This window comes from Heterodontus francisci, chromosome 12, assembly GCF_036365525.1.
Source record: "Heterodontus francisci isolate sHetFra1 chromosome 12, sHetFra1.hap1, whole genome shotgun sequence".
Classification (NCBI taxonomy): Eukaryota; Metazoa; Chordata; class Chondrichthyes; order Heterodontiformes; family Heterodontidae; genus Heterodontus; species Heterodontus francisci.
Window position 1 is genome coordinate 34,378,559 of NC_090382.1, and position 14,657 is coordinate 34,393,215.

At 42.6% G+C, this 14,657-nt stretch overlaps 1 protein-coding gene across 2 annotated transcripts in view; it reads right to left on the minus strand.

Annotated features, from left to right (window-relative positions):
• Window positions 1-453: 453 nt before the first annotated feature.
• Window positions 454-14,657, minus strand: part of LOC137375812 (uncharacterized) — a 78,972-nt gene continuing 64,768 nt past the window's right edge. For both annotated transcript variants that reach the window (XM_068043299.1, XM_068043298.1), the window contains 3 exons: window positions 11,099-11,230; window positions 9,651-10,575; window positions 454-1,273 (listed from right to left, as the gene is read on the minus strand). In XM_068043299.1, the coding sequence (XP_067899400.1) occupies window positions 1,176-1,273; window positions 9,651-10,575; window positions 11,099-11,230 (1,155 nt within the window). In that variant the 3' untranslated portion in view covers window positions 454-1,175. The remainder of the gene's footprint in view (window positions 1,274-9,650; window positions 10,576-11,098; window positions 11,231-14,657) is intronic.

Genomic DNA, 14,657 nt, shown 5'->3' on the forward strand with positions numbered 1-14,657 from the left:
GAGAAACTGTGTACTGATGGAAGACACAGGAGACAAGTGTCAGGTAGTCAGTTACCACAAAGAATCAGTGGCATTCCATGTAAATTTTAAAACAAGGGCTGGGACACACCAGCAGCTACAAAAAGACCCAACAGGAGTCAGCTTTGCCAATTGAGTTTTGGTAGACAACAGCCCAGTATTTTTAAAAAATACCAAATAAAGTACAAATACTTTGAGAGTCAAAGCAGCTGGTAGACTTCACATTTGAACAATCTTCAAGGGATTCTCTCTCTGTAAACACACAAGCTGAGTAAGAGGAGGATTAAATACTAGCAAATGTAACAATCAAAACTCAGATCAACAGCCAAAGAAACTTTTCTCTTTGGGGACAGCCAAGAACTACTGATGGCCAACAATAAATCAAGATGATAGCTTGGAGTTGAGCCTCAAATAGTGGATCAGGACTTCATGGGATCATAAAAGGCACAGTTTTTATTAAAGATGTCACTTTAGAAGTGCCATTCCCCGAGGCACTAGACAGCTGTGTGAAAATAGGGATTATTGTATTATCTTTGAATTCTACTAGCAAGTTGAATAAAATTCCAAATTTCCTAGAAGGAATATACAACAATTTTCACAGATTTATTAACAACATTTTAAGAGTTTGTTACACTCAACATTTATTTTGATCACATTACGTTACAATGTTAATAGAATTCTAGTATATTAAACATCATTGACTTGGGTATCATGTAAGGATAGAAACTTAAATCCCACATAGCAAACTAAACAATTGCATCCTTGCATTAGGAGGAGTCGCCAAGAGGCCAGAAAGGGTGACAAAATTGGCCTGAGTTGCCAGAGATAATTTTGAACATGTTCCAGCTTGAGAGACTGCTGAGTAAGTTAACTACCTACCTGCAACAAAATGGTACACGTTCAGAACAGATCATCAACTCGCCATTTTGGTTACAGAACAGCATGTAGCACAGGAAGATAATAAATTTAAAATTCCTACTTCTGCAACAATAAATGCAAGAAAACTTTATAACCCAGTTGTAATTTTGTATTTAAAAAAAAATCTAACTTAAACTTGATATTCAACTAACAAAACTGTGCTAAAATATTGACATCCACAAAACGGGAGGGATTCCTTCTGATGCAATCCAGTGGACATCATCCTGTTCCTACAGGTTTCAAGGAATGTATATGTTCTTAAAGATGGGATGTCCTCTTGGGTGCCCCCTTGGGTGCCCCCTTGGGTGCCCCCTTGGGTGTCCTCTATATGATCTTCCTGTAATAAAATAATTAGTGTCATTAATATAGGTATTAGCAAAGTACATTATAGCATTTGGTAAAACTAGTGATATAGCACTATGGTATATCAAGCTGAATCAAAGTAGTTGGTTATATGCTTGTATCCATGTAATTCCCAACACTAATTCACTTGGATCCTTGGGGATAGGTTGTAAATGTTAAGTACTAGAAAAGAGAGTCTACCTTATTCTTTAAAAGAGTTCAACCTTTTCCAGAGAATCCTTGGGGCTGATCTCAGCACTCACTCTCTCCCCAGCTTGGGCTTACAGGGAGCTAAAGACAGGAGCAAGTAACCTAAAAAGCAGTACCCTATCCAGAAGTGAGAGGAGCCTTAGAGCAGTAAAGAGGCCAGGAGGGAAAAAGTGGAGAGGCGCAAGCTTGAATGGAGTATACAGATGTCAGCAATAAATGATGTGGCGAGGTCAAAATATGGATATTATCGCAATAATTCTAGCAGGCCTACTTTTTTTTTTAAAAAGGCTCCAAGTACATTATAAAGTAGTTTTTCTTAAGAAAAAGCAGCTGGTTATTTTTCACAGTGATACCAGTATTGGAGTTTGATTAATAATCGTATTCAGTGGGGGTGGGACTGCAGGCTCCCTTAACCCCAAACTCTCCCCTTCCTCCTGCAACAATATTCGGCATTGGAAAGTATCAGTCAAAAATGCCACAGTGCAAAGACTTTTCTGTCCTCGTGGTTATTGACTGATTTTGCTGCCTTTGTGCAGATATCCCCTCTGTTTGCTTCCCTCGAGCCTGAGGTCCAGAGACACAAACTTTATTTTTTTTCTCCCAGGTTCAACCCTCAATTCCGAAAGACTCTTGGACAATCTCAAAGGGTTGGCAACACTACTCCAGCAGCTTCAAACCATATACTTTGTCATTTACTCCCTCTTTCATGCCTGATCTCCTGATGTACAAGCACCATTCAACCCCCTCTCTCTCCCCAGATATTCTCTAGCCCTTAACTGCAAACCTCCCGCTAACTCTGCTTCACTGATTCTATCTGCTCTGGCCTCAGGTCACACTACACAGTACGCATACCTTGTCGATTGCTCCAACCCAGCTGCATATATATCTAGATTTTGACACTCACTTCCTTTCTTTTCTAATATTGATTTCAGTAATAACTTTTTTCAAAAATCACAATTTATGCTAAGGGGTTAAGTAAATCTAAACATTTATGTGTTTGTTGAGATTTTTCACAAGTAAACATCTTTTTGAAGCACAAAATCATGAAAGAATTACATCAAGCACAGACTATTGCAAGACAAATATTATAAAGAACTTACATTTATATAGCATTTATCATGTTTCTTAGGGCATTCCAAAACACTGACATAGACATACAGTCACAGACAAAACTATACATGTTTCGAGCATAGCGGGGCTTCACAAACAGTAATGAGATGATCAGTTTTGGACCAGAGGAAAATACAGGACCAAATTAGACCACACAATCCATTTGGTCAGTCCTCCCCAATTTAATACTCCTCAATCGTGCACCCCTCAAATGTCAGTCTAATTCTTTCTTGCATTTTATCTACACCAGCTCCCCAAGAAGTATAGTCCACATGTTTGCCACCCTCTGCATCATGAAACTAAGTTTAACCTGTCTGAGCACCTTCCATCTTCCAAGACTGAGCTCACATCCCCTAGTTCTAGAGGCTGTGCTATCTGACAGGCTTCAATTTTATTTCCTTAAGAATTGTGATTTCTTGAAGTATATCTTGTGTGCCTTCTTTTTTCCAGCATGAGCTTCAACTTATAGTGTAATTTAGCTATTAGTTTGGATGCCATTTCTGCACTGCTGCAGTACAGTAACTAATTGTAGGAATAGCAGTACCTTGTACTTTAAAAAAAATTTGCTCTCAGGAAATGGGTGGCCAATCCATCCCTTGCCGCTGAGAACAGTGGTGGACCTATTATCACTGTGGCTTCCTAGCCCACATCAGAGAGCATTGAGAGTCCACCACATAATGTGGTGGAACTGGAGTCACATGTCGGCCAAGTTCCCTCCCTGAAGGGTATTAGTGAAGCAGTTAGGTTTTTAAGACAATGCAACAGCTTGAGCGTCATTTTCTGGTGTCAAATTGACAAATGCCCAAATTTACAGAATGCAATCAGAATTTAAGGAGGAATTTGACCTTGCAATCGCCAGGACCAGTACCATAACACTACTTGTGTCATCGCCTTCTGTAGTTTATACTCTATCCCTCTGACTATACGTCCAAAGATCCAATCAGATTCCATTGGCACAGTGTGTTAGCTTCAATGAGTTATTCATCAAAATCCACAGACCTCTCCTTTGTTGTGTCCTGTAGCCTAGAGACACTTAGTTCATACTCCCTCTGTATATTCCTTGTTGCCATTACAACCCTTGTGCTTCAGTTTCCCAATGCATCTAAAATCCCCTTCCTGTTTATCACATGGACGACCGACTCAAAGCAGTCTCTGCTCTACACTCACAACCTTAGCTCCCGGAAGACAAATCACTGCTCTATTTACTTCATCATAACTATAAAATACACAATTCACACCTTTCATCAACAACTAGTGCTTTTAACATAGTAAAATATCCCAAGGTGTTTCACGGGAGCATTATCACAGTGCAGAAGGAGTTACAGAAGGAGATATCTGCACTGCTCTAATTCTGGCCTTCATGCATACCTCCAATTTTGATTGCTCAACCATTGGTGGCTGTACTTTCAACTGCCTAGGCCATAAGCTCTGGGACTCCTTCCCTGAACCTCTCCACGTTTCTACCTCTCTTTCCCCCTTTAAGATGCAATGCTATCTGCAGATACAGTGCAGAAGGAGGCCATTCAGCCCATCGTGTCCGCACCAGCTCTCCGAAAGAGCAATTACATAGAAACATAGAAAATAGGAGCAGGAGTAGGCCATTCGGCCCTTTGAGCCTGCCCTGCCATTCATTATGATCATGGCTAATCATCCAACTCAGTAACCTGAGTTACTGCTTTCCCGCTTTCTCCCCATACCCTTTGATCCCTTTAGACCCAAGAGCTAACTCCTTGAAAACATACAATGTTTTGGCCTCAGCTGCTTTCTGTGTTAGCAAATTCCACAGGCTCACCACTCTCTGGGTGAAGAAATTTCTCCTCATCTCAGTCCTGAAAGGTTTACCCCATATCCTTAGACTATGACCCCTGGTTCTGGACTCCCCCACCATCGGGAACATCCTTCCTGCATCTACCCTGTCAAGTTCTGTTAGAATTTTATAGGTTTCTATGAGATCCCCCCTCACTCTTCTGAACTCCAGCGAATATAATCCTGACCGACTCAATCTCTCCTCATACGTCAGTCCTGCCATCCCAGGAATCAGTCTGGTAAATCTTTGCTGCACTCCCTCTATAGCAAGAGCATCCTTCCTCAGATAAGGAAACCAAAGCAGCACACAATATTCCAGGTGTGGCCTCACCAAGGCCCTGTATAACTGCAGCAAGACATCCCTGCTTCTGTACTCAAATCCTCTTGCTATAAAGGCCAACATACCATTTGCCTTTTTTACTGCCTGTTGGACCTGCATGCTTACCTTCAGCGACTGCTGTACGAGAACCCCCAGGTCTCACTGCATATTCCCCTCTCTCAGTTTATAGCCGTTCAGATAATAATCTGCCTTCCTGTTCCATTCCCCCGCTTTCTCCCCGTAACCCTGCACATTCTTCCTTTTCATATAACTGTCTAATTCACTTATGAGTGCCTCCACCACATTCTCAGGCAGCGCATTCCAGACCTTAACCACTCTCTGCGTGAAGAAGTTTTTACGCACATCGCTTTTGCTTCTCTTACCAAATACTTTAAATCTGTGCCCTCTCATGCTCATGTGGGAACAGTTTCTCTCTATCTATTCGGTCCAGACCCCTCATCATTTTGAATACCTCTATCAAATCACCTCTCAGCCTTCTCTTCTCCAAGGAAAACAGTCCTAACTTCTCCAACCTACCTTCATAATTGAAGTTCCTCATCCCTGGAACCATTCCCGTGAATCTTTTCTGCACTCTCTCCAATGCCCTCACATACTTCCTAAAGTGCCGTGCCCAGAATTGTACGCAATATTCCAGCTGAGGCCGAACTAGTGTCTTGTACAAGTTCAACATAACTTCCTTGCTCTTGTACTCTATGCCCCTATTAATAAAACCCAGGATACTGTATGCTTTATTAATCGCTCTCTCAACCTGTCCTGCCATCTTCAATGACTTATGCACATTTACACCCAAGTCCCTCTGCTCTTGCACCCACTTTAGAATTGTACCCTTTATTTTATATAGTGTCTCCATGTTCTTCCTACCAAAATGAATCACTTGGCATTGAACTTCATCTGCCACCTGTCTACCCATTCCACCAACTTGTCTATGTCCTACTGGAGTTCTACACGATCCTCCTCACAGTTCACAATGCTTCCAAGTTTCATATCAATTGCAAACTTTGAAATTGTGCCCTGCACACCAAGGTTAAGGTCATTAATACATATCAGGAAAAGCAACGCTCCCAACACTGACCCCTGGGGAACTCCACTACAAACCTTCCTCCAGCCCGAAAAACATCCATTAACAACTATTTGCTTCCTGTCACTCAGCCAATTCCGTATCCATGTTGTTATCATCCCTATTATTTCATGTGCTATAAGTTTGCTCACAAGTCTGTTGCCTGGCAACAAAACAAAATTGGCACTAAGCCACATAACGACATATTATGACAGATGGCCAAAAGCTTGGTCAAAGAGGCAGGTTTTGAGGAGCATCTTAAAGGAGGAAAGAGAGGTAGAAACGTGGAGAGTTTCAGGGAAGGAATTCCAGAGCTTAGGGCTGAAGCAACTGAAAGCATGGCCACCAATGGTTGAGCAATCAAAATTGGGGATATGCATGAGGCCAGAATTAGAGCAGCGCAGATATCTCGGAGGGCTGAAGGAAGTTGCAAAAATAGGGACGGCCACAGCCATGGAGAAATTTGAAAACAAGTTTGAGAACTTTAACATCAAGGCAGTGCTTAACCATGAGCACAGGGTGATGCGCGACCAGGACTTGGTGCAAGTTAGGATAAGAGTAGCTGAGTTCTGGATGACCTCAAGTTTCTGATGGGTGGAAGATGGGAGGCCAGTCAGGAGAGCATTGGAATAGTCACGTCTAGAGGTAACAAAGGCATGGACGAGGGTTTCAGCTCAGGCAGGGCGGAATCGGGCAATGTCACAGGGTGAAAATAGTGATAGTGTGGAAGGTCATCTCAGCATCAAATACGTCACCAAGATTGCTAACAGTCTGGTTCAGCCTCAGGACAGATGCCAGGAAAATGCGTGGAGTTGGTGGCAAGGGAGCGCAGTTTATAACGTCACCAAATTCCTTTTTCTCCCACAGCTTTTATCACTATGCTGCTCAGGCTTCAGTTCCTTCCTTTTTCAGTCTAACACTTCCACTGCCTGAAAACTATACACTTTTATTTTCTGTGCTATCCCTCTGTTCTTGCTGCTTTCCTTACTATTCTTCCCAAGTTTAGCCCACCTTTTGCCTCCACTAGAAGTAATTTTATTCACCATTTGCCTAATCTCCCCCTCCAGTTGGACCCCATGCTGAGCTGATCTCCATCTGAAACCAATGCATACTCCCCTGTTTCCTACGAACATATCTATAAACCTATGATAATTTCTAGTTTTTAATTAGGAAACAACAAACAGTTCTGTTTGGCTACATATCTATTATAGCTGAGAATTGATCTTAACTACATACCTATATTCAAAAAAGATTAAATTACACAAAATCTTACAATTTTTACATTAGATTTATCATAAAAAATAGTACTTCGCTAAATTGCCAACACACTAAATTCCACTTGAATTCAATAGTCGAGTTTACAATATTTTATCCTAAAGTGATAATACATTCTGTAATAATACATTCCTTTAATAAGCTTTAGCCAATCTGATCTAACTATGATACTGTATTTCTTTTTCAAATAGAACTTTCAAAATGCCTATCCAAATTACTTGTTGAAGTTTAAATTACCCTGTAACACTTCTTAAAACATCTTAAAATTTTCAGCTCATGTCAGAAACAACTTGCTTTTTGTGCTGAAAAGGTTTGCTGGTTCTTCTGGAAAATCATCACTGCTCCACCAATCTAACCTGCAGTTCCAGTACAATGACTAAAGGCCAATCTGCGGCAACTTCACCCAGAAAGGCTCGATACCTCTACCAGGAATTGCTCTGACCTATTCTCATCCACACACTCTATCCAACTGTAAGCAAAAATACTGAATTACTCCCTGGTTTTGGAAACTGAGGCTCGGCAAAGATTTAGTGGGCCCTTGGCTAGGTCAACGCAGAGGATTAATGCAGTATTGAGTTAAATCTTGAATGTACATACAAAAAATAGTTCTCGTGATCAATTTTGTACTGGCTTGAGCAGGGTTGTCCAACATTTTCGTGTGGGGGGGGGGGGGGGGGGGTGGGGGGGGTCACATTACAATTTGTGTCTTACATAGGGGGTCGGTGAGACATTTTAGAAAGATAAAGGCATTAAAAATTTATCTTACTATCAAAACAACAAACGTACATTTTTGTGAAGAAGCTTTAAATGAGAAGATTAATTTATTGACTTACTTTCTCATCATGTTGGGTGCTGATTTAGTGAGATACTTTGCATTTTTTTGCTTGCACAAGTAGTCAATATCTGTCCACACACTTCTTGTAATGATGTGAAGTGTTTCGGATAGATGTCCATCTATCAGGAGTGATCTTGATCACGCTCTCTCTCCCCCTCTCTGTCTTGTTCAATCTCGAGTCATCCTTGCTCTCTCCCTATGTCCCTCCCACTCCCTCTCCCTGTTCCTCCTTCCTCCCTCTCTTTCTGCCCCCCTTCCCTCTCTCATTTTCTGTTCCTCCCCTTTCTGCCCCCTGCCCACTTCCTTTCAGTCCACCCCTCTCTATCAGCCCCTCCCCACCCTCTCTCTGACTGTCCGACACCTCTTCTCTCTCCCCCTCTGTCCGACACCCCTTCTCTCTCCCCCTCTGTCCGACACCCCTTCTCTCTCCCCCTCTGTCCGACACCCCTTCTCTCTCCGACACCCCTTCTCTCTCCCCCTCTGTCCGACACCCCTTCTCTCTCCCCCTCTGTCCGACACCCCTTCTCTCTCCCTCTCTGTCCGACACTCCTTCTCTCTCCCTCTCTGTCCGACACCCCTTCTCTCTCCCTCTCTGTCCGACACCCCTTCTCTCTCCCTCTCTGTCCGACACCCCTTCTCTCTCCGACACCCCTTCTCTCTCCCCCTCTGTCCGACACCCCTTCTCTCTCCCTCTGTCCGACACCCCTTCTCTCTCCCTCTGTCCGACACCCCTTCTCTCTCCCTCTGTCCGACACCCCTTCTCTCTCCCTGTCTCCCCCTCCCCCTCAGTGTCCCCCTCCCTCTGTTACACCTCCCCTCCCTCCCCTCTGTTTCCCACCCTCTCTCCGTCGGTTCCCACACCCATCCTCCCCACTCTCCCTCGGTTCCCACACCCATCCCCCCCCCACTCTCCCTCGGTTCCCACACCCATCCCCCCCCCACTCTCCCTCGGTTCCCACACCCATCCCCCCCCCACTCTCCCTCGGTTCCCACACCCATCCCCCCCCACTCTCCCTCGGTTCCCACACCCATCCCCCCCCCACTCTCCCTCGGTTCCCACACCCATCCCCCCCCCACTCTCTCGGTTCGCAACCCCCCACCCCCCCCCCACTCTCCCTCTGTTTGCAACCCCACCTATCCCTCTGTTTTGCCCCCTCCCTCTCTCTCTGTTCCCCCCCTCCTTTCCCTCCCTCTCTGTTCCCCCCCCCACCTTTGTCTCTGACAAGTGCAGACAGCGTGAATGCTCAGCAGATGGTTGTTCAGTTTTTAAAAAAATATCTCGAGTCAGTTTCACAGCTGACAGGTCCGACATCAGGAACAGCCATTTCCCAACTTTGGACAGATTTGGGGTGTTCCAACGAGCTTTTAAAAATCCCCGAATCCGTCCAAAGTTATGAAATGGCTGTTCCCGATGTCAGCAGCTATCAGCTGTGAAACTGACTTGCAAATTTTTTAAAAGCCGGTCAAGAAGAAGATGCCAGTGGAAAATTTCTCATCTTGAGTCATAGACCCCTGGCGAGGATGAGGAAGAGCCCGGTACAGTTTACATCCGCAGGCCGGATCCTGGCCTGCGGGCTGGATGTTGGACAACCTTGGGCTAGAGATATGTGATTTGAAGACCGGAGCAAATTTATATGTTTGGGAAACATGCAACGGTAGGCTAAAAAAAACCAACTTATTTCACCATTCTTAGTTATTTTTTCCCTTTTATTTCCCCACCACAAACAAGAGAGACTCACCACGACCTCTGAATGGTTTTGGGTTGCGGTAATATGGTAGTTGCCACCTCTGCTGTCTTTGGAAAACTTTTTTCTTCTTGTTTACATTTGTAATTGGCTTTTTCTTCACTGCTGGTACGGTGGTCACACGCTTCAAAACTTCACCTCTCTTTTGTATCTGTTCTACAATTTCAGCCCCCAGAAGGTCAGATGACGTCATATTTGGATGTTCCTGTGGTTTTACAGGTGTTTTGAATTTGAATAACTGCAACAAATTTTCAGAGCGAAGGCTGGTCAACCAGCGATGAGTCTGTCCAGCACACACAACTGATTGATGACATGAAATTACTGTTGACTGCAATCTCTCTTTCAGCTGTTCTGTAGTAAGGGAATCTAGTTCTCCAGACAACTCATCCAATTCATACTTCTGAATAGCAACTAAAAGTGGACCTACAATTTCTGCTACTTTTGACTGTGCCTTACATAACACCTTCTCTGGTTCACCTAACTGCTTATCTAGATCCTCACGTGAACGTATAACTTTCTTACCAATTAGCAGTTGAATAAATGCGTCATCTATCTTTGGTGTATCTAATTCATACATATCGGGAGTCCCAGTAATACTTCGTAAATACTGTTCATGAGTTTCTAACATTGGAACTTTGAAAGCATACGGTAAGAATCTGAAGCAGTCAAGTTCCTTTCCTTCATAGGTTTGAGGAACCCACAACTTATTTTTAAATGGCATATTGCCCTCAAGCGGCACATTGGCCCACCTCAGTAGCTGTGCTGAATATTTAGACCTAAGTTCAGCTAAATTTGGGGTACACGTTGGTGCTAAAATGTCTTCTTCAGGTGCATAAGTATTTTGACGAACACCAAGTAGTCTGTGCTGAGGAACTGCAAAAGGAGGCATGCCACCAGCAGTTGGATCCCAGTCAGGAAACTGTAATGACAAATCAATAAAATATTACCAATCATTCACTGTCTAGCATTAACGTTTCATTTCAATGAACATGTGGTGCTAACGGACACAATAAGGAGTGACAGCTTCAGTGCTATATAATTGCTCATTTAAAAGTCAGCAAAGAGGAGAGTACTTTCAGTCTGACAAAAGCATTCTGCAGAGTTGTAGAAAATAAAGCTCCATTTTGATCTACTTCTGCTTTTCTTGGTCTTGTTTAGTTTCCCCAAACAGGATCTTAAATCAAACTGCAATTATTCTTTCTCTACTGGCTGCTATTGGCAATAAAATGTCAAATTCTCAGAGATCCATGTCTATAGCACTGCCCCCCATTCAGTTTTCGGTTCACAACCATAGGTAATGCACTTTATCACTGTTATTAACGTCATGCACAAAGGTGAAACAAGTTTCAAGCAACTTAGAGCAGGTATCACTGACTTAACTGTTCCATATATATATATATATATATATATATTATATAGATAGATAAATAAATGTAAAATACCTTCACGCTCAGCTTCTTATATTTTTGGCACATTTCCACTCTGATGATATTGCCTTGAATAACAGGTGGTTTTGTTTGGTAAAACTTCACCATGGCCTGAGCTTCTGCACTTTGGGACATCTCCACAAATCCCTTAAAACACACACATTAAATATAGGCAGCTATCTGTAAACATGCTGGTTTTTAATACCTTGTAACTAAGTCTTGATAACAACACAGTAAGTTAATTCAAACACCATAAATCACTGCCATTATTCAGAATTCTAGACTGTTGGTTTATAGATCAAGTGACTTAATCACTGTTTATAAGATAATAAAGAGAAGAAATTGTCTTTGTGTAGACAGTTTGTTTCAAGCTTGAAAACCCAAATGGTCTGCCCAAAAAATCAGAATTGTGCTCAAGTATCAGTGCTGGACTGAGTTTAGGCCAAGGCCAGTGCCTATATCAGTTGCCAGCAATTATGGTACCAAGGCAGAAGAGACCATAAATAATGGCCACTTCAAGATTTTAACTGGCTTATTAATTTCTTATCCTCCACTATCCTAACAGGCCACTGAGGACTACACATAGGGAAATAACACACTGCCCAAACCTGCAGCTTACTTTGAAGTTCAATGGGCGTAACCTGAATGATATGCCATGGTAGCTTTGCACTTTAGATGGTCCTTCCAGACTCATGATGTAATTGACAGATATCATGTGGCTGCATCAAGCTCACATGAAAAGCAGTACAACAGGCACTGCGAATGGCCATTGATAGCCAAGGTGGTAATTGGCATACTGTTCAGCGGTGATGTCTCGTTTCTTCAGGAAAAATAAACTGAGTAAAATGACTGTAAACTGAAAAAGTCACCTAAGATACTGTTAATGAGTAATCTGATAAAACAATGGAGAAAAAAATGATACTTAGGAAGAGCATGCCTTTTACACAGTGCAAAAGAAAGAGTTACAGGATTTGTATTCTAATATCAACACTCAAAAATGTCCTTTATTTTTGGGCTCATCAAGATGAAACATATCAATGCTAGCATTATTTTCCCCATTTAGCCAATCCTAAGAGCAATCTCTACTGTAACAGTGAACATTGATCTATTTCCCACAGTCATCCTTATGACATCATAATTTGGCAGATGGAGTATAATGTGGAAAAATATGAACTTGTCCACTATGGCAGGAAGAATGGAAAAGCAGTATATTATTTAAATGCAGAGAGATTGCAGAACTCTGCAGTACAGAGGGATCTGGGTGTCCTGGTACATGAATCACAAAAAGTTCGTATGCAGATACAGTAAGTCATTAGGAAGGCAAATGGAATGTTGTTGTTTATTGCAAGGGTAATGGAATATAGAAGTAAGGAAGTTTTGCCACAGTTGTACAGGACGTTGGTGAGACTATATCTGGAGTACTGTGTATAGTTTTGGTCTCCATACTTAAAGTATATATTTACATTAGCAGTTCAGAGAAGATTTACTTGATTGATTCTTCAGGTGAAGGGGTTATCTTATGAGGAAAGGCTGGACTTGTATCCTTTGGAGTTTACAAGAATGAGAGGTGATCTTATTGAAACCAATAAGATTCTGAGGGGATTTGACAGTAAAGGCCTGCTACCCCCCACCTGAACCCAAAGGGACCCGACGACATGTGTCGGGTTCGGGTCGGGTCGCACTTCCAGGTCCGGCATTCGGGGTCGGGTCAGGCCGGATTGGACACACTCTATCACCACCTCAGGTCAGTGACTTTAATGTTAATTTACTTTTTGGACTTTAAAGGTGGTTTTGCTACAATTATTTTAAACTTGTGTAGGTAAGGAACAAAGTGAAAAACAGAAGGTAAGTTAACTGATGGTCGGGTCGGGCGCGGGAAAAATGGAAGGACTTGGGCCGGGTTGGGTTCAGGGTCGGATGGGGTTCTGTCGGGCTTGGGTCGGGTCTCATTTTGCGGAGAGACTAGAGCTAGGGGACACAGTTTAAAAATAAGGGGTGTCCCATTTATGACTTAGATGAGGAGAAATTTTTTGAGGCTGTGGAATTCTCTTTGCCAGAGAGCAGTGGAGCAGGGTCATTGAATATTTTTAAGGCTGAGTTAGATTGACTCCCTTGTCAATCAAGAATCTAAGGTTACAGGCGCTAAACAGGAAAGTGGAGTTGAGGCCAGAATCAGATCAGCCATGATCTTATCAAATGGCAGAGCAGATTTGAGAGACCGAATGGCCTATTCCTGCTCCTAATTCGTATGACAGCTACATCCCATGAGCAGTTATGAGCTAGGAGTTGGATTAAGACTGCCCAAGCTTTATTTACAAAGTACATGTTACAAAATAGAGCATTTAATCCATTGAGCTGGATTTTTTGTTTTATCTTTCAAATAATCTAGTTTATTTGATACACAGTCACCCAGGAAGAGAGACAAAATGTCTCTTCCTTAAACTGTCATTTATCCATTTGCCAATAACAATCTGAAAGGGCATGTTACAATCACATGAGAATTGGATTTTCTCAGTATCTGAGCAATAATCAGCTTATCATCTAGATGTTTGTTAGCCTAATGCAACAATGCAAGATATATATTTAATATTCTTTGTTCTTGGCTAAGCTTTGAATGAGTTCGAACATATATGTCAAGCAGACTTCCCTAATTCTGAAACTGTGCGGGGGGGGAGGGAGAAAGACGCAAAGACAGTCACAGACACACATAGAAGGCTTTGCAGAAGGCTACACAACATTATGAGGTCCCGATTTACTGTGATTATTAATGTAGGGTTTCTCTGTTCGTCCTGTTTTAAGTTCAAGGAGTAGAAGACCCATTCTGTACATTACAGGAAATGTCATGGCCTTTACTACACTTAATTTATTGGTAATAAAACTGCTTAGTATTTTATAGCCAAAGCCTTGGTCATACACTTTCCCAAGTCAGTGAAAATTTGCAAGGGTACATGGTACAGCCAGTAATCCAATACAGTGATAAGGATTGCTGTTTCATCTCATGACGGCCTACAATTAGCCAGATATTGGATGGTGAGCCACTAGCTCGCTGTACTATCTAGTTCTCCAAAATCTCTAAATGGGGTTATTATTTCTGCAATTCTTTTCCTTAAATTCATGGGCTTATCTTCATATGTGGAGGCTGTGGAGCCAAGCTGTCCCAGTACAGCTACAACACTGGCATCTACCCGATATTGTGGAAAATTGCCCCGGTATGTCCTGTCCACAGAAAACAGGACAAATCCAATCTAGCCAATTGTCACCCCATCAGTCTACTCTCAATCATCAGCCCTCCCACTGCCACCCCCCCCTACACCATAAACAACTGGGGTTACTGTTGACCAGAAACCTAACTGGACCAGCCATATAAATACTGTGGCTACAAGAGCAAAAAAAGAGTCTGGGAATTCTGTACTGAATATCTCATCTCTGGACTCCCCAAAGCCTGTCCACCATCTATAAGGCATAAGTCACATGTTTGTGATTGAATACTCTCCAATTGTCTGGACAAGTGCAGCTTCAACAACACTCAAGTAGCTCAACACCATCCAGGACAAGCAGCCTACTAGATCGGCAC